This window comes from Callorhinus ursinus, unplaced genomic scaffold (genome assembly GCF_003265705.2).
Source record: "Callorhinus ursinus isolate GAN/ISIS: 27379988/994484 unplaced genomic scaffold, GSC_fseal_2.0 scaffold38, whole genome shotgun sequence".
Lineage (NCBI taxonomy): Eukaryota > Metazoa > Chordata > Mammalia > Carnivora > Otariidae > Callorhinus > Callorhinus ursinus.
Genome location: NW_027397100.1, coordinates 15,358,811 through 15,384,784, shown reverse-complemented (window position 1 = coordinate 15,384,784; position 25,974 = coordinate 15,358,811). Strand labels below are relative to the sequence as shown.

Below are 25,974 nucleotides of genomic sequence, written 5' to 3'. Positions count from 1 at the left end.
CCACCTTACACCAGTCAGAATGGCAAAAATTGACAAGGCAAGAAACAACAAATGTTGGAAAGGTTGTGGAGAAAGGGGAACCCTCTTACACTGTTGGTGGGAATGCAAGTTGGTACAGCCACTTTGGAAAACAGTGTGGAGGTGCCTCAAAAATTTAAAAACAGAGCTACCCTATGACCCAGCAATTATACTCCTGGGTATTTACCCCAAAGACACAGATGTAGTGAAAAGAAGGGCCATATGCACCCCAATGTTCATAGCAGCAATGTCCGCAATAGCCAAACTGTGGAGAGAGCCGAGATGCCCTTCAACAGATGAATGGATAAAGAAGATGTGGTCCATATCTACAATGGCATATTACTCAGCCATCAGAAAGGATGAATACCCAACTTTTACATCAACATGGATGGGACTGGAGGAGATGATGCTAAGTGAAATAAGTCAAGCAGAGAAAGTCAATTATCATATCGTTTCACTTATTGGTGGAACATAAGAAATAGCATGGAGGACATTAGGAGAAGGAAGGGAAAAATGAAGGGGGGGAATTGGAGGGAGAGATGAACCATGAGAGACTATGGACTCTGAGAAACAAACTGAGGGTGTTAGAGGGGAGAGGGTGGGGGGATGGGTTAGCCTGGTGATGGGTATTAAGGGGGGCATGTATTGCATGGAGCACTGGGTGTTATACAAAAACAATGAATCATGGATCACTACATCAAAAACTAATGATGTATTGTATGGTGACTAATATAACATAATAAAATAAAATTAAAAAAAAATAGAATGCATCCCATCCTGGTTTGCAGAGGAAAAATTATTCTCCTTCCTCTTTGCCTACATATGCTACTCTTCAGTCCCAGCGGGAAGGGTCCCTCCTCCCTGTGATGGGAACACTGTTCTGTCACCTTCATCCTTCCCAACCCCACTGCTCGTGTACTCGAGCTGGCAGTCCAGAAACCTGGAGTCATCCTTAACATTCTTTCTTTATATCCCACATTCAATTCTGCCTTCAGAATGCTGTGACCAGTGGTGGGAGGGTAAATGTGAAACAATCTACTCTCAGAAGGGAAAAGAAGCCTGATTGGTAGTGCTTGTGGACTTCTGTGGTGTCAACACTTCCACTATGACCAATTACAGGCTAACAGTGTTTAACAACTCACTTGCAAAATTCCTGAAAAGCTCTCAGGAGTGAGTGCAAGTCTCCTCCCACACCCCAGTGAGCTCCAGCCAGAATCTGCACACTGCTCACTCCCAGGGCTGCTTCCACCAGCATCCCTTCCTGGACTATTGCTTTTTCTCTAACAGGCTCTCCAGTTTAAGCCACAGTGATTCTATGGAAATGGAAGTCAAACTGTGTCTCTCTTCTACTTCTTCCCCCTATGCACCTGCATGACTCACTCACTCCCTCTTTCAAGCTCTGCTGACATATCACTTTATTAAAAGTCCTTTCCATAAACCACCCTATATAAGATATCAGTTCCTCTCTCACACTCTGTGTTCCCACAGCTCATAACCTAATTAAATTGTTTCCTTAGTACTTATGATTAGCTGACATGATAAGTGCTCACTTTGCACAATAGTGCAGGACAGAACAATGATGGTGCAGCTGAAACCATGCAAAGTCATCTCAATAATCAGTGGGAGAAAAACAATTTTTCTGTGACCTTTAAAAACATTTTTCAAAACACAGAAATTCTCCAACTGTCAGTTATGAATGTATAGAGAAATGAAAAAACAATAAAACTATTATTTATTTGGTGTACTGTCATTTCAAACATTAGAAACACTGAAAAGGGAAGTGTTTTATTTTTTTATAAAGAGTCATCAAGAGTAGTGTGCACAGTGCTTGACCTCTTCTGATCACATAGTTGACCATATAGAGCCAGCATCTGAATCACTCCAGTTTCAACTGGGATCAACTTCCAACATTCCATCCCTTCCACTTTTGATGTTGTGAAATCCTTACAATATTAATTTGAATATTTAATTAATTAATATTTATTAATTGAATAATTATTAATTTGACATTTTCACCCTTTGCCCCCCCCCCACAACCACCACCACGACTTCAGTGATGTTGTAAGTTTGCCTTCACTCTGCTCCTCTGGCTGCATATCCACACTCTGGGGACCAGGATCCCAGTTGCCATTCCCATGGTAGCTATGCCTTCATGAGCCCCACTCACATTCAGTTCAAACTTCACCTCCAGTCTCATCTCTTTTCATTTCTACATCACACTTTCAGCTTTGTGCCAATTCCCTTTTGCCACTATTCACTTTTGTACAATGCCTGGGTTCCTCACTGGGAGACCAGGAGACAACACAACCATCTGCATTGCTCTCTGTGGGAAAGTGAGTAACAGAGTCACAGAGAACCACCACTACAGGCTTTGAAAGATTTGATGCTTACTTATCATGATGAGCACCTGTTAGTTACATAGAGATTGGTGGCCTAAAGAAGAGGTGGCAGCAAAGTTTGTACATCATGCAATTGCTCATGGAAAATTCCTCCATGGGAAATGAAACTGAAACCAAGTTTTGGGGACTGATGGTATTTAACTGACCTGTGGAAACTGACATTCATGCATGTCAACACCATGCAAAGTGAGAACTGCCTGTGTGTGTTTGTCTCTTCCTCAAATAGGATGTGGACTCTGACAGAGAAGGGACTGTCTCAGTCCACAGTTGCCAGACAATGATGGCCATGTTTTAGGCCATCACATTTTTAAAAAATAAATTGGGGAATACTTCCTTGAAGACATCAGTTTTTACAAGATGTCAGATTTTAAATAACATCTTTTTTCATTCCATCATCTGCTGCATGTACCTAAAACCATTTTGTTAAATATTACTACTCTCTTCTTGTGTTTAAAAATTCTATCAGAATTTCTTATCATCCTGAAAGTAAGCAAGTGGAACTTTAAAAAACAAAACAATAACCCACTAATTGGAGTATGTCAAACAGGTACAGGAACCTTCTGGTAGAGCTCCCGATGGTCAAAGTGTAACAGTTTGAGGAACAAATAAGTAAAGTAGTATATCTGGTTCTGTTCTGGTCTGAATGTTCTTGTCCCCACAAAATTCAAGTGTTAGAATACTCAAGCCCATATGATGGTGTTAGCAGGTGGGACCCCTGGAAGGTGAGCAGGTCATTAGGGCTCCACCCTCATGATGGGGATTAGCCCTTATAGAAGAGGCCCCCCAGAGCTCCCCAGCCACTTCAGCCATGTGAGGACACAAAGAGAAATCTGTAGAGGGCCCTCTCCCAACCACGCTATCTCCATGATCTCAGACTCCAGCTTCCTCAGCTGTGAGCAAGAGCTTTCTTTTGTTTATTTGCCGCCCAGTCTGGGACATTTTGTTATAGCTGCCTGAATGACTAAGACTGACTATAACCCCATATATGAAATAAATAACTTTGAGCCCATATTGATATAAATAAATAATTGAATAAATTAATAAATTGAGAGAAGAAAAAATATCCTGTTCATAAAGTCCCAAATGATTTAACTAGATACTTCACCCTCAGGAGAGGACCCTAACTGCCCATGAATGAAGGGCAGGCTGCTTGTTGTGACTCCCTTCCAAAGAGGACAAAATGGAAAGGAGGAAAAAGGAGTAACTACAGAGGGGACCCCTGAAAAATACAGTTCAGCCAGGTGATCATGAGTTCACCAGCAGTCATAAACCACGGCCACAGTGTGCTCCCTGATATAATGTGATAAGAGCGGCACTTTTCCTCTGTGATCTTCCTCCCCAAGCTCATCACCCCGGTCTGCTTAAGAGAAATGCATCCGACAAATTGCAACGACATTCCACCACATAGCTGAGCAGCACACCTCAAAACTGTCAGGCCATCACCATCAGGGAAAGTTGGAGAGGTTGTCACAGATGAGAGAAACCTAATGAGACATGACAAATAAATGTAATGTGGTATCTTGCATGGAATTCTGGAACAGAAAGGGACATGGGGTAAAAACTAAGGAAATCTCTTCTGGAGTGAATGTCTCTGTCTCTCCAAAGTGCATGTGTTGAAATCTAATCCCCAGTGTGATGGGATTTGGAGGTGGGATCTTTGACAGGTAATGAGGTCTTGAGGGCAGAGATCTCACGAATGGGATCAATGCCCTCATGAAAAGAGGCCAGCCAGCTCACCCCATCCACCACGTGAGAATGTAAGTTGTCAGCAGTCTACAGCCACAGAGGCTTCTCATCACAACCCAACTATCCTGGCACCCTGATCTCAGACTTCCAGCCTCCAGGACTGTGAGAAGTAAGTTCCTGTTGTTTCAAGGCATCCAGTTTATGGTGTTTTGTTATAGCAGCCCAAGCTAAGATAAAATCTAAATATACTATGGACTTTGGTTAATAATAATGTACCAATATTGGCTCATTAATTATCACAGATGTACCACACTACTGTCAGATGCTAATAAGAGGGGAAACTGTGTGCAGCTGTGTACAGCTGGAACTCTGTACTATTGTCACAATTTTATTCTAAATGTAAAACTGTTTCAAAAATTATGTCTATTAAAAAGTATGTCAACATCTTGTCCTCAGCTGGATCTCTGCTTCTTGCCCCTCTTTGGGTGACAAGGCAAGGAAATGTGCAGTGGGGAGACTTCTGTGTTTCTATACCCAAGTTTTATCTGACTTCACAGCTCTGAGGTTCATTCTCCTCCTTCCTCTGTCCTCTGCTAGAGCTCACTCCAAAGCCAGGCACTCAGAGATCCCAGAAGAACCTGCTTCTCAGTCCCCCATGATATTCATCCTAAATGTTTCCAATTAGTAAAGCCCAGGTTAGACCAAGAGGGGTCAGAGAACTCTGGACGCTTGGGTGAGGTGGGGTAGCTTTAGGAGCTCAGAGGGGGATGCAGTTAATCCATGTCCTGAGCCCAAGGAATTGAGGTGGAAGGGGCTGTGCAGAGGGTGGGGGAGGTTGCGATGCACTAGGCCTGAGCAGATGGCCCTCAGCTGTCAGCTCTCTTTGGGATGGCCTCAGTTGAGGAGAGCCACCATGCCCAAGGTCATGCCTGGGACATTGCCACATCCAGTGGCTCATCAACATGGGGATGTAAAGGTCCAGCCTCTCAACCCAGCTCAGAACTCTGAAGAAACATCCTAGCACCAGAGCTCCACAGGAGATCAACTGAGGTCTTCTTTAGGACTTCACTGCTGCTCAACTTCTTCTAAACAATTCCGCTCCCTGCTCCTCCTAGCTACCATTGGATCCTAAAGTACTCCCTGAAAATGACCTGCTTATTAATATTCCTCTCAACACCTGTTTCCCAGGGAACCTGATGTGAAGGGGACAGGCTGTGGTGGGTACCAGAAAAGGTGGGGATCCTTTTTTCTCTAAGTGCTAAGGAAGTCATTGAAGGATGGATTGTTTACCCTATCACTTACCATATATCATATACAACATACCAGACACATATGCCATATATAATATACCATATACCACATACCATGTACCACACCATATGCCATATACAATATACCATATACCACATATCACATACCACATGGCATATGCAATGTACCATTACCAAATACCACATACCATACACCATATACCACATATCACATACAACATACCATATAAGGTATACCACATAGTATATGCCATAGACCATATACAATACAGCAAACAGTCTTAATAAACAAGAGCAATGAAAATCTACAAAATTGTTTATACAAAAAAAGGGATTTACTCAGATCTGTGTTGTAGTAGACCCTGGATAAAGTAGAAGTAGAGCTTACAGTGGGCAAAAGATTTGGGGATAGCCTATTAGGAAGTAATAGTTTTCATTCACACCAGAGATGACAATGGAGATGGAGTAACAGATTCAATAAGTGTTTAGGAGGTAAAACTAACAGGGTCTGGTAATTTGTAGACAAGAGTGGACAACTGAGGATGTAGAACACGGGCCTCTTCTTGGTTTGATCAAATGGGTAGAGGATGTGCCACATACTGAAGGGGAGAAGAAATTGTCCAAGTGCAGACTATAAACTCACCTTTGAATATTTCAGCTATACAAATGAAAATTTCATGGTCAAAGGATATATAAGCCAGCCACCAAAAAGTGGATTCAGGATTGGAACCTAAACTACATCTGGTTGCAAAGCCAATGCTCCTGACCATCAAGGCACTAAAAATCCCAGACTCTGTAGAGTTTAGAGTCTGATGGGAGGTGTGAAGTCTGCTGAAGGTGGGAGGAAGTGTAGTATTCTGGACCTTGAGGAAAGATCCTGTACAACCCACAGCAGGGCGCATGGATGGCATCCCAGCATGGAATTCATCATTCCAGAACAATGTGATAGGATGTGACATCATAAGGGGAGAGGAGTCTTCTCATCTCCTATATGCAGTTTGGGCCTGCTGTGGACTCTCCTCTTGTTCTAACACCTCTCCTGGCCTAAACATCCTATTGATCCCTGAGGAGGCATGGCTCACAAGGAAGCAACAGTGAAATCACCCTAGCTGTCAGTGCCTGACTATGGACTCGTGGACACTAAAGGGTCACCAGCTGAGTGTGGACTGAGAGTCCCAACACAGTCTTTGTGCTTGGGTAGAGCCCATTGCAGAGGTGAGAAAGAAAGAAGCCAGCATGCTTGTTCCTTTCTCTTTCTAAGAATGTTTCTTCTGTTCCTCTACTTTATCCCCCAGAGCTAGCCCCAGACCCAGCACAGACAGCAGAGGCAGCCCTCACATTTCAGTTGTGTTTCTAGGTGTATTACTTTCCCTCTTGCAGAGTGTTGCCCCAGCCCCACCTTCCCTGTAGCCCCTTCCATTCTCTAAGACACAAATCATCACCATCTCCAAAACTCTAACCTCTTTCCCACACCATGTCTCTGGACCTCTACATCAGCAGGGGTGCAGGTTGGTGAGATCTCAGTTGGGATGAGGCTCAGGAGTGAGCACAAGTCTATGACATGCTTTTAACTATGGAAAATCAATCATTTCTAGTAGCAACTTCTCAGCTTGTGGCCACCTTGCCTGTCCATTTTATAATCTCAAAGAAAAACTGTTTAAGTCCCATGGTCTTTCCTCTCATCACAATCCCCTTCCTCTGACATCATGGAGGCAGGGAGTGTCTTCTCTCCTTAGAGCAGAGAGTCCTGGGTCTCTCCAGGACAACACTCAGACAGAGAAGTCTCTAGGGCCACCATGATGCATGTCCCTGCCTCCCGATCCTGCCCACCTCTGCCATCTCTGCTGCTGACTCTGCTGGTGAGATTCACAGGTGAGTTGTGGCTCAGGTATGTGTGATGAGGACTCCCCTATGCTTGTTTACTGTGTTCACCTCACCTGTTTGCCTAGAATTTCCTGGGGGAGGGTTTTCTCTAATCCATCCAGAATTTATATAACTAGATTGGAATGGCTCCCCGTTCACAAAATCTCCCAGTGGCTGAGTCTGTTCCACACGCTTTTGTTCAGGGAATGGGCACACACTAATGGTCACAGGGCTGAGCACAGCACACACATCAGAACTCTCATCCCCCATCCCCTGGGAACAAAGAACATGTCTTTCAAATTTATTACCACCACACAGATGCAACTTCTCAATGAAGAAAAGCATGTTGGAGAACACGAAATTATAAAGCAAGAAAAGAATTCACAATGCTTCCATCCTAAGATAATCACTGTTAAAAATTTGCAGAGGTTTCCATGCTCATGGAATATTGGCCAGAAGTGGTCACTAGAGGTCTCTGGTTCAGCGTTGGAAGCTGAATCCTGCAGGCTCTTCAGAGAACTAAGCAGTTCTGCCTCTGCTTGTTGAAAAAGCTAAAGAAGCATGTGGAGTCTCTTTCCCAAGCCCATTGGTCCATGTTGGCAGAGGCTTTGAGTCCCAATTGCCACAGCAGATGGCTTGAGGGATTTAGATCAGATGAAAGAGGAACCCAAGACCTTTATCTGAGTATAAGCAAAGAGGAAGAAAGCTTGGATGTTTTAGGAAAGAATAAAATACATGAGACACACACACCCACTGGAGAATGTTACCAAACATTTAAATGTGAATAGCAAGTTCATAAAATCTCTTCCAGAAAATAGAAGACGAGGAAACACTTCCCTGCTCATTTGATGAGGCCATTATTACCTTGATAGAAAAACCAGATAGACTGTACATAAAAAAATAACTACAGACCAATATCTCTCATGAATCTAAATGCAAGAATCCTGAACAAAATTTGGCAAATAGAATTTCGAATGTGTAAAATTATATACCATGACTAAGAAGGATTTATTTCAGGCATGCAAAGCTGTTTCAACATTTGAAAATCAATCACCATAATCCATCACATCAAATTAAAGAAGAAAAATTGCATGATATTATCAATTGATGCAGAAAATCATTTGACAAATCTAACACATATTCATGATGCAAACTTAGCAAAGTAGAAATAGGAGGGAACTTCCTCAGTTTGATGAACATTTACAAAAAACCCTGCATCATTATACTTAATGGTGGAAGACTGTTGTGGGGTTTTTTGTTTTGTTTGGTTTTTTGTGAGATAAAGACTGAGGAAGGACGTGCCTACTCACAACTCTTATTCAACGTAGTACTAGAAATTGCAGGAGAGAGAGGGACAGGAAGAAAGGAATGGAGGAGAAAGGGAAGGGAGAGGAAGGGAAGGGAAGGGAAGAGAAGGGAAGGGGGCAGGGAAAGAAGTTGAAAAGGAAGAAAAAAAACTTCCCTTATTTGCAGATGACATGATTGTCTACATAGAAAATCCCAAAGAATCTACTTAAAAAAAAAAAAAACTCTTACAGTTAATAAGCACATTAAGCAAGGATACAAGATCAACATACAAAAATCAGTTATGGCTTGCCTCAGGCTTCCTAGTGGCCACCTCTTGAGGCCTCACCTCCACGCTGGACACCTCCAGTCTGGTCAGCCTCCTTGGCTTCCATGAGACGTGAGCTGAGCAGTTAAGCTAATAGCCGAGATTCAGGCAGGACTTTTCCGACGCCCCAGGGCCCTTCTTGCCCTGGGACTACCCCATCTCCAGCAATTTATTTATTTGAGAGGAGCAAGATGGTGTAGGAGTAGGAGACCTAAATTTTGTCTGGTCCCAGGAATTCAGCTGGATAGGTAACAAACCATTCTGAACACCTACAAACTCAACAGGAGATCGAAGAAAAGAATAGCAACAACTCTCTGAACAGAAAAGCGACCACTTTCTGGAAGGTAGGACGTGCGGAGAAATGAATCCGAGGCGATATTCGGGAGGATAGACGGCGGGGGAGGGGGCCTCCATCCGCCACTTCTGGCAAGTGATAGAGCTGCGGAGCACAAAATCGGAACTGTTAGAAGTCGGCTCCGCTGAGGGACGTCGCTCCAGTGGCTAAGCGGGGGGTGGAACCCTCGCAGGACAGTGTGGTCTCAGGACCCTCGGGGTCACAGAAAGACTGGGGTGCCTGAGTGCGGCAGAGCTCCCAGGTATTGGAGCAGGGAAGCTGGCTGCAGAGACGGAGCCGAGGCGCGGGCTCTCAGCTCGGGGTTGCCATAAACTGTGATCAGTGACAGTCGGGCCACTGCTCCTCCAGCAGGGACCCAACAAGCGGCAGATCCGGGGAGACTCCCCTTCCTCCCCTGGGAGGAGTGGCTCAGGAGCGCACCGCAGGGATCTCCTGGGTTTGGAGACTCCACACTGAGTCGGGTGCCAGAGATAGAAACGCTTGGTCACAGGCCGGGTGAGCACAGAGTGCAGACGGAGACCGGGGAGACGGGAGTGACTGACTGCTTTTCTCTGGGGGCGCACTGAGGAGTGGGGCACTGAGTTCTCGGCTCCTTGGGGGGGAGATTAGGAGGCCGTCATTTTCACTCTCATCCTCCAAATCTGTACGGAAAGCTTACAGGGAACAAAAGCTCCCGAGAGTAAACCCGAGCAGATTACTTAGCCCCGACCCACAAGGGCGGGGCAATTCCGCCTCCGGCAAAGACATTTGGGAACCATGGCAACAGGCCCCTCCCCCAGAAGATCAGCACAAACAGCCAGCTAAGACCAAGTTTACGGATCAATGAGAACGGCAAAACTCCAGCGCTGGGGGAATACTGCACATAGAATTCATGGCTTTTTTCCCCTGATGCTTTAGTCTTTCAAAGTTAATTTTTTTAATTTTCTTTCTTTTTTTCTTTTTCTATTTTTTAGTTGAATTTTTCTTCTTTCCTTTTTCAACCAATATCTTATCGATTCCTTTCTTAAAATCTTTTTTAATTTTCATTTTTACAGTCATATTCTCTCTTCATTGTATTTAACCTTATATTTTGTATATATATAAGTTTTTCTTTCTTTAAAATTTTGGGATACAGTTTCTTCTAACAGATTAAAAGATACCCTAAATCTAGTGTATAACATTGTCCTAGTCTCCCACCTGATTCACATTCTCTTTTCTTTTTTAATTTTTTTCATTCTTTTTTTCAACCAACTTCTTATCAGTTCCTTCTTTAAAATCTTTTTTAATTTTCATCTTTATAGTCATATTTCATCCCTTCATTGTATTTACCCTAATTTTTGTATGTATATAAGTTTTTCTTTCTTTAAAATTTTCTATAAAATTTCTTTCTTTTAAATTTTCTTTCTTTCTTTAAAAGAGGCAATTTCTTCTAGCAGACCAAAATACACCCAGAATCTAGTGTGTGGCTCTGTTCTATTCACCAGCCTGATCATATTTTTTTTTCCCTTTCTTTCCCTCACGGTTTCGGGTCACTTCTGATTTGTTTAGTGTATATTTTTCTGGGGCCATTGTTACCCTGTTAGCATTTTGTTCTTGTGTTCATCTATTCTCCTCTGGACAAAATGACAAAACAGAAAAACACACCTCAAAAAAAAGAACAAGAGTCAGTACCAACTGCCAGGGACCTAATCAATACAGACATTAGTAAGATGTTGGAACTAGAGTTCAGAATGACAATTATAAAGATACTAGCTGGGCTTGAAAAAAGCATGGAAGATACTAGGGAAACCCTTTCTGGAGAAATAAAAGAACTAAAATCTAACCAAGTTGAAATCAAAAAGGCTATTAATGAGTGCAAACAAAAATGGAGGCTCTAACTGCTAGAATAAATGAGGCAGAAGAGAGAATTAGTGATATAGAAGACCAAATGATGGAAAATAAAGGAACTGAGAAAAATAAAGATAAACAATTACTGGATCACGAGGGGAGAATTTGAGAGATAAGTGATACCATAAAGCGAAACAACATTAAAATAATTGGGATCCCAGAAGAAGAAGAAAGAGAGAGGGGGGCAGAAGGTATATTAGAGCAAAATATAGCAGAGAACTTCCCTAATTTGGGGAAGGAAACAGGCATCAAAATCCAGGAGGCACAGAGAACCCCTCTCAAAATCAATAAAAATATGTCAACACCCGACATCTAATAGTAAAACTTACAAGTCTCAGAGACAAAGAGAAAATCCTGAAAGCAGCTTGGGAGAAGAGATCTGTAACCTACAATGGTAGAAACAATAGATTGGCAGCAGACCTATCCACAGAGACCTGGCAGGCCAGGAAGGACTGGCATGATATATTCAGAGCACTAAATGAGAAAAATATGCAGCCAGGAATACTATATCCAGCTAGACTGTCATTGAAAATAGGAGAGATAAGCTTCTAGGACAAACAAAAACTAAAAGAATTTGCAAACACCAAACCAGCCCTACAGAAATATTGAAAGGGTTCCTCTAAGCAAAGAAAGAGCCTAAAAGTAACATAGACCAAAAAGGAACAGAGACAATAACAGTAACAGTCACCTTACAGGCAATACAATGGCACTAAACTCATATCTTTCCATAGTTACCCTGAATTTAAATGGGATAAATGCCCCAATCAAAAGAAACAGGGTATCAGATTGGATAAAAAAAAAAAAAAACAGACCCTTTGGTATGCTGTCTGCAAGAGACTCATTTTAGACCCAAAGATACCTCCAGATTGAAAGTGAGGGGGTGGAAAACCATTTTCCATGCTAATGGACATCAAAAGAAAGCTGGGGTGGCAATCCTTACATTAGACAAATAAGATTTTAAACAAAAGACTATAATAAGAGATGAGGAAGGACACTACATCATACTTAAAGGGTCTATCCAACAAGATCTAACAGTTTGGGGCACCTGGGTGGCTCAGTCATTAAGCGTCTGCCTTTGGCTCAGGTCATGATCCCAAGTTCCTGGAATGGAGCCCCACATCGGGCTCCCTGCTCAGTGGGAAGCCTGCTTCTCCCTCTCCCACTCCCCCTGCTTGTGTTTCCTCTTTGTTGTGTCTCTCTCTGTCAAATAAATAAATAAAATAAAAAAGAAGATCTGACAATTTTAAATATCTATGCCCCTAACATGGGAGCAGCCAATTATATAAGCCAATTAATAACAAAATCAAAGAAACACATCAACAATAATACAATAATCGTAGGGGACTTTAACCGCCCTCATTGAAATGGATAGATCATCTAAGCAAAAGATCAACAAGGAAATAAAGACTTTAAATGACACACTGGACCAGATGGACTTCACAGATATATTTAGAACATTCCATCCCAAAGCAACAGAATACACATTTCTTCTCTAGTGCCCATGGAACATTCTCCACAATAGATCACATCCTGGGCCACAAATCAGGTCTCAACCGGTACCAAAAGATTGGGATCATTCCCTGCATATTTTTGGACCACAATACTTTGAAACTAGAATTCAATCACAAGAGGAAAGGTAGAAAGAACTCACATACATGTAGGCTAAAGAGTATCCTACTAAAAAATGAATGGGTCAACTAGGAAATTAAGGAAGTATTAAAAAAATTCATGAAAACACAACTGTTCAAAATCTTTGGAATACAGCAAAGGCAGTCCTAAGAGGAAAGTATATAGCAGTACAAGCCTTTCTCAAGAAACAAGAAAGGTCTCAAATACACAACCTAACCCTACACCTAAAGGAGCTGGAGAAAGTACAGCAAATAAAGCCTAAACCCAGCAGGAGAAGAGCAATAGTAAAGATCAGAGCAGAAATCAATGAAATAGAAACCAAAAGAACAGTAGAACAGATCAATGAAACTGGGAGCTGGTTCTTTAAAAGAATTAACAAGATTGATAAACCCCTGGCCAGACTTATCAAAAAGAAAAGAGAAAGGACCCAAATACATAAAATCATGAAAGAGGAGCGATCACAACCAACACCAATAAAATATAAACAATTATAAGAACATATTATGAGCAGCTATATGCCAGCAAATTAGATAATCTGGAAGAAATGGGTGCATTCCTAGAGATGTATAGACTACCAAAACTGAACCAGGAAGAAATAGAAAAACTGAACAGACCCATAACCAGTAAGGAAATCAAAGCAGTAATCAAAAATCTCCCAACAAACAAGAGGCCAGGGTCAGATGGCTTCCCAGGGGAATTCTACCAAACATTTAAAGAAGAATTAATACTTATTCTTCTGAAACTGTTCCAAAAAATAGAAACAGAAGGAAAATTTCCAAACTCATTTTATGAGGCCAGCATTACCTTGATCCCAAAACCAAAGACCACATCAAAAAGAATTACAGACCAATATCCTTGATGAACATGGATGCAAAAATTCTCACCAAAATACTAGCCAATAGGATCCAACAGTACATTAAAGGGATTATTCACCACGACCAAGTGGGATTTATTCCTGGGCTGCAAGGTTGCTTCAACATCTGCAAATCAATTAATATGATATAATACATTAATAAAAGAAAGAACAAGAATTATATGATCCTCTCAATAGAAGCAGAAAAAGCATTTGACAAAGTACAGCATCCTTTCATGATTAACTCTTCACAGTGTAGGGTTAGAGGGTACATACCTCAGTATCATAAAAGCCATCTATGAAAAACCCATATGAATGTCATACTCAATGGGGAAAAACTCAGAGCTTGTTCCCTAAGGTCAGGAACATGGCAGGGATGCCCACTATCACCACTGCTATTCAACACAGTATTTGAAGTCCTAGCCTCAGCAATCAGACAACAAAAAGAAATAAAAGGCATCTGAACTGACAAAGAAGTGAAACTCTCACTTTTTGCAGATGATATGATACTTTATGTAGAAAACCCAAAAGACTCCACCCCAAAACTGCTAGAACTCATACAGGACTTCAGTAAAGTGACAGGGCATAAAATCAATGCACAGAAATCAGTGGCATTTCTATACACCAACAACAAGACAAAAGAAAGAGAAATTAAGGAGTCGATCCCATTTACAACTGCACCCAAAACCATAAGATACCTAGGAATAAATCTAACCAAAGAGGCAAAGAATCTGTACTCAGAAAGCTATAGAATACTCATGAAAGAAATAGAGGAAGACACAAAGAAATGGAAAAACGTTCCATGCTCATGGATTGGAAGAACAAATATTGTAAAAATGTCTATGCTACCTAGAACAATCTACACATTTAATGCAATTCCTATCAAAATACCATCAACTTTTTTCAAAGAAATGGAACAAATAATCCTAAAATTTGTATGGAACAAGTAAAGACCCCGAATAGCCAGAGGAATGTTGAAAAAGAAAATCAAAGCTGGTGGCATCACAATTCCGGACTTCAAGCTCTATTACAAAGCTGTCATCATCAAGACAGTATGGTACTGGCACAAAAACAGACACATAGATCAATGGAACAGAATAGAGAGCCCAGAAATGGACCCTCAACTCTATGGTCAACTAATCTTCGACAAAGCAGGAAAGAATGTCCAATGGAAAAAGACAGTCTATTCAACAAATGATGTTGGGAAAATTGGACAGCCACATGTAGAAGAATGAAACTGGACCATTTTCTTACATCACACACAAAAATAGACTCAAAATGGATGAAAGACCTTAATGTGAGACAGGAATCCATCAAAATCCTTGAGGAGAACACAGGCAGCAACCTCTTCGACCTCAGCCGCAGCAACTTCTTCCTAGAAACATCGCCAAAGGCAAGGGAAGCAAGGGCAAAAATGAACTATTGGGACTTGATCAAGATAAAAAGCTTTTGCACAGCAGAGGAAAGAGTCAACAAAACCAAAAGACAACTGACAGAATGGGAGAAGATATTTGCAAATGACATATCAGATACAGGGCTAGTATCCAAAATCTATAAAGAACTTACCAAACTCAACACCCAAAGAACAAATAATCCAATCACGAAATGGGCAGAAGATATGAACAGACATTTCTCCAAAGAAGACATCCAAGTGGCCAACAGACACATGAAAAAGTGCTCAACATCACTTGGCATCAGGAAAATACAAATCAAAACCTCAATGAGATACCACCTCACACCAGTCAGAATGGCTAAAATTAACAAGTCAGGAAATGACAGATGTTGGCTAGGATGTGGAGAAAGGCGAACCCTCCTACACTGTTGGTGGGAATGCAAGCTGGTGCAGCCACTCTGGAAAACAGTATAGAGGTTCCTCAAAAAGTTGAAAATCGAGCTACTGTATGATCCAGCAATTGCACTACTGGGTATTTACCCCAAAGATACAAATGTAGTGATCCAAAGGGGCATCTGCACCACAGTGTTTGTAGCAGCAATGTCCACAATAGCCAAACTATGGAAAGAGCCTAGACGTCCATCAACAGATGAATGGATAAAGAAGATGTGGTATATATATACAATGGAACATTATGCAGCCATCAAAAAAATGAAATCTTGCCATTTGCAATGATGTGGATGAAACTAGAAGGTATTATGCTAGGCTAAATAAGTCAACCAGAGAAAGACAAGTATCATATGATCTCACTGATATGAGAAATTTGAGAAACAAGACAGAGGATCATAGGGGAAGGGAGGGAAAAATGAAACAAGATGAAACCAGAGAGGGAGATAAACCATAAGAGACTCTTAATGTCAGGAAACAAACTGAGGGTTGCTGGAGTGGAGGGGAGTGGGAGGGATGGGGTGGCTGGGTGATGGACATTGGGGAGGGTATGTGCTATGGTGAGCTCTGTGAATTGTGTAAGACTGATGAATCACAGACCTGTACCCCGAAACAAATAATACATCATATGTTAATTAAAAAAGAAAGATATTTACTGTACATTTTAAGGTAAAAATATGTTTAAAAAATCAATTATGTTTCTATATACTAAAAACACATGTGACCATTTACATTATCACCCTCTAAAAAAGAGAAATATGTATAAATCTTATATGTACAAGTTGTATATAAAGAAAGCTAGAAAACCAATTAAAGCAATCAGTTTTAAATCAAAGAAGAACTAAACAAATAAAGATACATACCATATTCATGGATAGGAAGACTCAATATTGTCAGGATATTCATTCTTCCCAACTTGATCTAAGGATTAAATGCAATCCCAATCAATATAAGAGCAAACTATTTGATAGGTATTGACAAACTGATTCTAAAGTTCATATGGAGAAGTTAAAAATCCAGAATAGCCAACTCAATGTTGGAAAAGAACAAAGTCAGAGGACTGACACCATTCAATACAAGACTTACTAGAAAGCTACAGTAATTGAAACAGTGGCATTGGTGAAGGAATAACACACATATCAATGCAACAGAATAGAAAGTCCAGAAATAGACCCACATAAATACAGCCAACTGATCTTTGGGAAAGGAGCAAAATAGTCTTTTCAACAAATGTTGCTAGAGCAACTGGACATCTGGACGTCCATGTGCAAAGAGAAAAAAATTGATTCTAGACACAGACCTAACAACCTTCATAAAAATAACTCAAATGTAAAACACAAAACTATAAAATTCCTACAAGATATCATAGAAGAAAATCTAAATGACCTTTGATATGGAAATGATTTTTTTATAAATAGACTTTGTATTTTAAAGCAGTTTTAGTTTCACACCAGAATGGAACAGAAAGTGCAGAGATTTCCCATACTACTCCCTGTCCCCACATATCACTCTCCAATTACCAACATCCTCCACCAGAGTGGTACATTTATTACAAATGGTGAACCTACACTAGTATGTTATTAACACCCAAAGTCCATAATTCACATTACGTTTCACCCTTAGTATTATATAGTCTATGGATTTGGACAAATGTATAGTGATATCCACTTTTATAGTATTATACAGAGTAGCTTCACTGCCCTAAAAATCCTCTGTGCTCTGCTTATTTATCTCTTTCCACCCTAACCCTGGCAATCACTGATATATTCCCTTCCCCCATAGTTTTGCCTTTTCCAGCATATCATATACTTGGAATCATGCAGTATGCAGGCTTCTCCTTTTGATTAAGCTTCTTCCATATCTTTTCAGGGGTTGATAGCTCATTTGTTGTTAGCACTGGATAATATTCCACTGTCTGGGTGTACCACAATTCTTTATCCATTCACCTATTGAAGGTCATCTTGGTTGCTTTTAAGCTTGGCAATTATAACTAAAGCTGCTATAAACTGTGAGGAGGAATCTGTTCCAGGCCTCTCTCCTAGCTTCTGGTAGCCTCAGACCATCCTCAGATTGTACATGGAATTCCCACTGTGTCTTCACATCATCTTCCCTCTGTGTATGACAGCTAAGCTAAGCTGTGCCTGAATTCCTGGTCCACAGGAACTATGAAATAATATGTGTTTCCTTAAACTAAGTTTGTGGTAATTTGTTATTCAGCAAGTTCCCCTGTTTATATAGCATCTACTATGCTCCAGGCCATTCTCTTATCCTGATGCAAGGTACCCTCCACCTTTCTGTACATTGGTCCCCTTCCCCTCATCCCATATGGCAACCCAGTTTGTAATTTTCGTACTTTGGCACCAGTACATATTGCTAAAAGAGTGTGTAATGAGGCCCCACCTTGACCTAAAAGCAGACCCTCAGAACATCTTCGGCCAAGACAAAGAACATGAGAAAAGATGCAAAATTTCTTTCCAGGAACTTCAGATGAAGACTTTCAGGTGACCCAGCCTGAGAGTTCAGTTTCAGTCAGAGCTGGAGAGATCTTAACACTGGGCTGCAACGTGTCTGCTCGATCCCCAGCAGGGCCTGTCTTATGGTTCAGGGAGAATGGGCAAGAACGACAATTAATCTACAATTTCAATGGAAGCCAATTCCCCCGAGTAACCCAAGTGGAAAACACAGAGTTCAACCAAACAGACTATTCCATCCGCATCAGTGATGTGTCACCCAAAGATGTGGGCACCTATTACTGTGTGAAGCTAACAATAGCACACCCTGACATGGCATATGTATCTGGTTCAGGCACCTTTGTGTCTGTGAATGGTGAGTACACCCTGACAAACTCCAACCCCTTGGTTTGTAAAAATAATTTTTTAAAAATCTGAAACATGTACCAAATCATCACTACACACTAGATTCTGTGCCCCTTCAATCACAAACCACCCTATAAGTTAGATTCTGCAGATGGCCCTATTAATTAACCATTCTGTGGTCCTGTGCCTAATATTGAATCAAGCCATGTTGAGAGGCCATGCCCTGCCCTGATGGCCAACTCCACCAAACCAGTGACACGTGGCAAGGGAAACTCTCACATAAAAAGACACCAGGTAAGCACAATACAACTACAGGTGTGCACTTTATGATCCAAAATGTGAGAAAAACAGACCTACATGGCCAGCTGGCTTTTCTAAGGTCTGGGGGACAATCCTGGGATGAGAGCTATCCACTGAGTATCTTCTAACCTATGCTCTAAGACCCATTTTCCATTCACTGACCCTTGTTGCCATATCCTATCTTCCAGATTCAGGATGAAATCTTAACACAGGGTAGAGTTTGCCCACTAAGCCCAATACCTCCTGAGCCAAAGCAAACGGATCCACAAGCAGGCAGACTCTCTACAAGCCTGCACAAATCCACTCACCCATTTCTAACTGGAATGTGATTGAAGCCTGGTGGCAGGTCCCTGAGGGGCCACCACAGTGCAGTCAGGGACCCCGTTCCCCACACAGGAAGTCAATGAGTGGGTGTGGGCTCCTACTATAGCTTCTGGGGAGCCAGGAGACCAGAAGGATGGGGCTTGAGTATCACCCACCCCCACATCTTGTTTGGAAAAGCTGTCCTAGAGGGGTTGAGTCACTCTCCCTGGCATTTGATCTTTCCCTGGTCTGCCCTAGTCTACCCCCAGCTCTGCTATTCGCTTCTGAGGACAACCAGTGTTTGCTACTTCTTGCCACTCTCTGGATTAATTACGTTAAATGCAGTGAGATTAGTGTGTCTATCTGCTCTTCTGGGAGAACTACTCTTCCTCAGTGATGTTCTTTTCGAGTCCAGTCACATTCCATGATATCCAACTGGCCATGGAAAATTTACATATGTCCCTTAAACCAACAAGTCTGAGCATAGGCCACTTACCCGCATTCTCTCCCAGCCTCACCAGACACGAGTTCCCTTGTCTCTCTAACCCACACCTTAGCCCATCTGTGCTTTTGATAGTTTGCCAACCTGAAAGGAGTGAGATTACCAGGACCTGACTAATATGGGGTAGTGATGGTGGTGGCAGAGGGTGTTGGGGGTCAGTTGTGGGCCCTCCAAAATTGATAAGGTCCCTAGAGGTTCTACTCTTTTTTGTTGAGAAGAGGAAACTGTCTCTCTCTTCCCCCTTGACAGATTAGCAGAGGAACCATACTCTGCCTGCATGCCTCCATTTAGTAGTCCTAAATGGCTCCTGATTCTCTAGGTTTGCTATCTCTTGACTTACCCTTTCTCCACACCTCTCAGCACTAATATCTCCACAAATTCAGTGGCTGCTCACCCTTCAGAAAAGAGATGAGGGTCAATCCCGAACTCCCTATAGGTATGAGGTCGGCAGAGGACACTTGGACCCATCTCCAAATGTATTGAGTGATTTTTTGGCATTTAGATGGGAGAGGGACTGGTCTCTCTCTATAAACACTATCAATACATAATCCCAGTCCTCTCCCTCCCTGTCCTCCTCTTTCCTTGGTTAGGGGCTGGGACGTGGAACTGGGGAGGTGATACATCTGATCCTCTGCACTGACTCCCCTCCCAGGTCAGGAGCTTCCACCACTTGCAGAGGCCTCTCTAAACTCAGTGTGTGTGAGTGTGTGTGTGTGTGCGTGTGTGTGTGTGCATGTGTGTGTGTGTGTGTGCACATCATTAACAGAAGTCATGAATGAGGCCCACCCATGATCTGGATCCTAGTTCCTCAGTCCTGCCTGGGCCAGAGCATGAGAAATGGGAAATGATTCTGCATTTCTTTGCAGGAACCACACATGAGATATTCCAGGTGCAACAAGCTGAGATGACACAGACTGTATCAACTGGAGAGACAATCACCTTGAGTTGCAGTGTACCAGATTCATTCCCAAAAGGACCCGTCTTATGGTTCAAGGGACATGGGCCAAACCGGGAAATAATCTACAATTTCAAGGAAGGTTTCTTTCCCAGAGTAAAAGAAATTGGACACCCCACCAAACCTGGCAACACAGACTTTTCCATCCGCATCAGTGAACTCTCTCCTGCAGACACTGGCATCTACTACTGTGTAAAATTCAAGGAGGGGAAACCTGACACGGAGTTCCAATCAGGTCCGGGCACCAAGGTGTTTGTGACTAGTGAGTTTGTCTCATCCACCCCCTATTATGGGCTATCATCTCAGTTAACCAATCCTCTAGTCATTGAATTACTATATTATGCTAAATATTATTGAAGGTGCATTATACATTTGATCTGTCATTCTCTCAACAACCTGTGAGTTAAGTGTTTTACAGAGGAGAAACAGACTCAGAAAGGTCAATTGAATGGTGAGGGATATTTTGGTTGACATCCCAATATTGAATAACTCACCCCCAATAGCTAGATTTAAACAAATTAAGGTAATTTCATGACTCCCTACTAGTGGTTAACTCAAATATGAGACAGGTTTAAGCCAATTTGTGTCCATAAGTGAAAAGGACAGACTTGCAGAGAAATCTGGGAAACTAATACAACTCTCTCTCCTGTTGGCTAGGAACAAGCAATCAGGTTGCTCCAGGTGCTCCAGAGAGACATCTTATGACCATGAGGGGAACCAAGTTGAGGAAAAATCTGCTCTAGAGAAGTGCAAAGATATAAAGAATGTGGGTTGACAACATTGCACAGCCATATTGTTCCTGGTTCCAACCCCATTTCTGGACCTCCGATAATGGGAAAGAAAACATCTCCTTGTTAAGCCAGTTTGCTTAAAGTCAGCACTGTCCTAAGGGATGCCAGGTGATAAAGTTCCCACATCCACAGAGCACTGAAGTACAATTTCAAACCATTTTTTCTGTTCCGAAAGCCTTACTTATTTAATTTTTCTATTTTGTTATAACCTCTGAACTCTGAGCAATATCCAGCTTGAGAAATGATTAAATTGGTGATACTACAATACTACTATTTGTTGGGCATCTACTGTACACCAAGCATCTACTTTTCCCATATTATTGTATTTGCCTGCATAGCAACTTGAGTATAACAATGATTATCCTTATTGTATGAATGAAGAAACTGAGGCTCAAGGGAATTCAGGGGTACAGACAGTAGGAGAAAGAGGTAAAGTTGGTCTGGGCTCTCTCTAGCATGCTCTACATATTAGTGAAGAACCTTTCCTTACAGGGGATAAAAATGAAAAATATTAGTTTAATGTGATCCTGTAGCTGAGGAGGATTCTAGGTTCCTCACAGCATCCAATGCAGAGCTTTAGGACTAAGGACTCAGTGCCACCAAGACTCTTATTCTTTGAAATTCTTTCATCTCTATTCATCTCTGCCTGGCTTTGGCTACACATAGACCTAATCCATATAATGGAACAGATAAGTATAGAAAATGTTGACATTCATTACCTCATCTTAGCAGCCAGAATGGAAAGAGAGCTTCTTATTCCCAGCCTCCACAAATGAATCCCAGGGAGTCATTTGAAATCGCCTTTCCTATGCCTTTCACTTACTCATTATTATAAGGGAGAGGAAATGCTAGGTAGGGTATCCACCAACCCAATGATATAAATGTTCAACAGACTAAAGACAACATTTATGTCCACTCCAAGGTCCAACCCTTCAATGTAACATATGAGGAAGTTGGGACCCAGAGATTGGGCTTGCCCAAAGTTACACAGGGAATGGACAATAGAACTCAGATCTCTTACTCCCATAATCCTTGGGTTTATGGCTTTGTCTTCTTCCTAATAAGAAGATTCTAGTTAGAGTTGGAAGTGTGGATGTACATGAAAATGATTTAGAGGAAAAATATTGTGAATAAGTTCAATCTCCATGTCAAGAGCCAAAGAGTAAGAAATGTATTAAATTTATACCATTTCTACATAATAAATAAAAGGTATCTATACATATAGTTTTAAATACTGAGCTAAGTATGTTTGCTATGGTTGCTGTAACTAATCATCACAAACTTTGGGGTTTAAAACAGGAATAGTCCTATGCAGATGGTATGATAGTGCAAGAAGCTCCATGCATCTACTCCCAGCTACTGGCAAAAATTATTGTTTTTAAGTCATTTAGGGTAGTGACATCAGTAAAATGACAGACTAAGAAGTCCCCAACCCTTCTCCCATGGAGACATCCAAATAACCACACTCTATGGACCAAAATACCTTTGGAAGAATGCTAGAAACCAACTGAGAAGGAGCAGCACCCAGGCCAATGGAAAACCAGGAAGGGATTCCAGTGAAAGCTGTAGGAAAGTTTGCAAAGTTTTGTACACTCATATGCCACCCCAACCTGGTGTAGCAACACAATTAGGAGGAAACCTCCCATACCTGCTCCACCCTCAAGATGGAAACAGAACAGACCATGCATCAAACAATTTAGATTGTCTGGGGACTGACTGAGGGGATGGTTTCTGTCTCATCTGATTCAGAGCATAGTAGGAACAGCAGAGCAGTTTAGAAGCACAAATAATGAATCATGGAACACTACATCTAAAACTAATGATGTACTGTATGGTGACTAACATAACATAATAATAAAAAAAAAGAATTTAAAAAAAAGAAAAAGAAGTGCTGAAAACAGATACCATCAAAGTGGCTCAGAAAAGGGGAACCCTCCTACACTGTTGGTGGGAATGCAAGCTGGTGCAACCCCTCTGGAAAACAGTATGGAGGTTCCTCAAACAGTTGAAATTAGAGCTACCATTCGATCCAGCAATTGCACTACTGGGTATTTACCACAAAGATACAAATGGAGGGACCCGAAGGGGTACGTGCACCCCAATGTTTATAGCAGCAATGTCCACAATAGCCAAACTGTGGAAAGAGCCAAGATGTCCATCGACAGATGAATGGATAAAGAAGAGGTGGTATATATACACAATGGAATATTATGCAGCCTTCAAAAGGAATGAGATCTTGCCATTTGCAATGACGCGGATGGAACTGGAGGGTGTTATGCTTAGTGAAATAAGTCAATCAGAGAAAGACATGTATCATATGACCTCACTGATATGAGGAATTCTTAATCTCAGGAACAATCTGAGGGTTGCTGGAGTGGTCGGGGGTGGGAGGGATGGGGTGGCTGGGTGATAGACATGGGGGAGGGTATGTGCTACGGTGAGCGCTATGAATTGTGCAAGACTGTTGAATCACAGATCTGTACTTCTGAAACAAATAATGCAACATATTTTAAGAAAAAAGAAAAAGAAGAAGATAGCAGGAGAGGAAGAATGAAGGGGAGTAAGTCAGAGGGGGAGACGAACCAGGAGAGATGATGGACTCTGAAAAACAAACTGAGGGTTCTAGAGGGGAGGAGGGTAGGGGGATGGGTTAGCCTGGTGATGGGTATTAAAGAGGGCACATTCTGCATGGAGCACTGGGTGTTATGAACAAACAATGAATCATGGAACACTACACCAAAACAAATGATGTAATATATGGTGATTAACATAACAATAAAAATTTTTTTAAAAAGTGGCTCAGAGCTACAGACATTATGCAGTTCCACAAGATGACACCAGGAGGAATAAGAGATTGTGATCTCCGGAGAAGAAAAAACAAGCTGCTTAGGGAATTTGAGACAGCTAAAAAAACACACACATTGAACATTATATCAAAAACTAATGATGTACTATACCTCGGCTAATTGAATTTAAATAAAAAAGTTAAAACACACACACAAAGACAGTATATTCAACAAATGGTGTTGGGAAAACTGGACGTGACATGCAGAAGAATGAAACTGGACCACTTTCTTACACTATACACAAAAATAAATTCAAAATGGATGGAAGACCTAAATGTAAGACAGGAAACCATCAAAATCCTAGGGGAGAAAACAGGCAGCAGTCTCTTTGACCTCAGCTGCATCAAATTCTTACTAGACATGTCTCTGGAGGCAAGGAATACAAGAGCAAAAATGAACTATTGGGACCTTATTAAGATAAAAATCTTCTGCACAGTGAAGGAAACAACCAACAAAACTAAAAAGCAACCAATAAGATGGGAGAGATAATACCTAGAGGGTATTATACTAAGCGAAATAAGTCAGTCAGAGAAAGACAAATATCATATGATTTCACTCATATGTGGAATTTAAGAACCAAAACAGATGAACACAGGGGAAGGAAAGGGAAAATAAAATAAGATAAAAACAGAGAAGGAGGCAAACCATAAGAGACTCTTAACTATAGAGCACAAACTGAGGGTTGCTGGAGGGGAGGTGGGTGGGAGGATGGGCTAAATGGATGATGGGCATTAAAGAGGGCACTTGTTGGGATGAGCAGTGGGTGTTATATATAAGTTATGAATCACTAAATTCTACTCCTAAAACCAATACTAGACTATATGTTAACTAACTTGAATTTTAGGAAACAGTCAACAAAACTAAAAGGCAACTCATGGAATGGGTGAAGATATTTGCAAATGACATAACAGATGAAGAGAGGGCTGGTGTCCAAGATCTATAAAGAATTTCTAAAACTCCACAACCAAAAAACAAATAATCCAGTCAAGAAATGGGCAGAAGACATGAACAGACACTTCTCCAAAGAAGACATACAAATGGCTAACAGACATATGAAAAAATGTTCAACATCACTAGCCAACAGGGAAATACAAATCAAAACCACAGTGAGATACCACATTACACCAGTCAGAATGGCTAAAATTAACAAGACAGGGAACAACAAATGCTGACGATGATGTGGAGAAAGGGGAACTTCTTACACTGTTGGTGGGACTGCAAACCAGTACAGCCACTCTGGAAAACAGTGTGGAGGTTCCTCAAAACATTAAAAAATAGAGCTACCCAATGACCCAGCAATTGCACTACTAAGTAGTTGCCCCAAAGACACAGATGTAGTGAAAAGAAGGGGCACATGCACCCTAATGTTTTATAGCAGCAATGTCCACAATAGCCAAACTGTGGAAGGAGCCAAGATGTCCTTCAACAGATGAATGGATAAAGAAGATGTGGTTCATATATAAGATGGACTATTACTCAGCCATCAGAAAGGATGAATACCTACCATTTGCATCAACATGGATGGAATGGGAGGGGATTAAGCTAAGTGAAATAAGTCAAGCAGAGAAAGACAATCATCAGATGGTTTCACTCATAGGTGGAATATAAGGAATAGTGCAGAGGACCAAAGGGGAAGAGAGGGAAAACTGAATGGGAAGAAATCAGAGAGGGAGACAAACCATGGGAGACTCTTGACTCCGGGAAAAAACTGAGGGTTGAAGAAGGGAGGGGGGTGGGAAGATGTCGTAACCAGGTGATGGGTATTAAGGAGGACATGTGATGTGATGAGCACTGGGTGTTATATGCAACTAATGAATCACTGAACACTACATCAAAAACTAATGATGTACTATATGTTGGCTAATTGAACGTAATAAAATAAATAAATAAATAAATTTTTAAAAATTTATTTTTGGCAGATTATATTATTAGGATAAAAGACATTTTTAATGCATAAGTTCCTACTCCATACATCTTTATGGATAGTTACATTAAACTTAAAAATTTCTGTAAAATACACACATACACACACACACACACACACACACACACACACACACACACACACA

At 41.4% G+C, this 25,974-nt stretch overlaps 1 protein-coding gene and 1 long non-coding RNA gene across 5 annotated transcripts in view; one reads left to right on the top strand and one right to left on the bottom strand.

The window, feature by feature from the left end:
* The first annotated feature begins 6,334 nt into the window (after nt 1-6,334).
* SIRPD (signal regulatory protein delta) lies at nt 6,335-21,324 on the top strand. 4 transcript variants are annotated; one of them, XM_025876097.2, is made up of 5 exons: nt 6,335-6,589; nt 7,111-7,246; nt 17,871-18,218; nt 20,180-20,530; nt 20,926-21,324. In XM_025876097.2, exons 2-5 carry the CDS (start codon nt 7,171-7,173, stop codon nt 21,009-21,011), a joined length of 861 nt encoding a protein of 286 aa, XP_025731882.1. In that variant the 5' UTR covers nt 6,335-6,589; nt 7,111-7,170; the 3' UTR covers nt 21,012-21,324. The 4 variants fall into 4 exon arrangements, with proteins under 4 accessions (XP_025731882.1, XP_073736744.1, XP_073736742.1 ...); XM_073880643.1 differs by having other exon boundaries at nt 7,091-7,246; nt 20,180-20,503; XM_073880641.1 differs by having other exon boundaries at nt 7,091-7,246.
* Nucleotides 14,807-25,974, bottom strand: part of LOC141370573 (uncharacterized) — a 39,806-nt gene continuing 28,638 nt past the window's right edge. The window contains exons 2-3 of the long non-coding RNA XR_012374741.1: nt 16,256-16,313; nt 14,807-14,927 (exon numbers count right to left, since the gene is read on the bottom strand). This is a non-coding gene — a long non-coding RNA (uncharacterized lncRNA). The remainder of the gene's footprint in view (nt 14,928-16,255; nt 16,314-25,974) is intronic.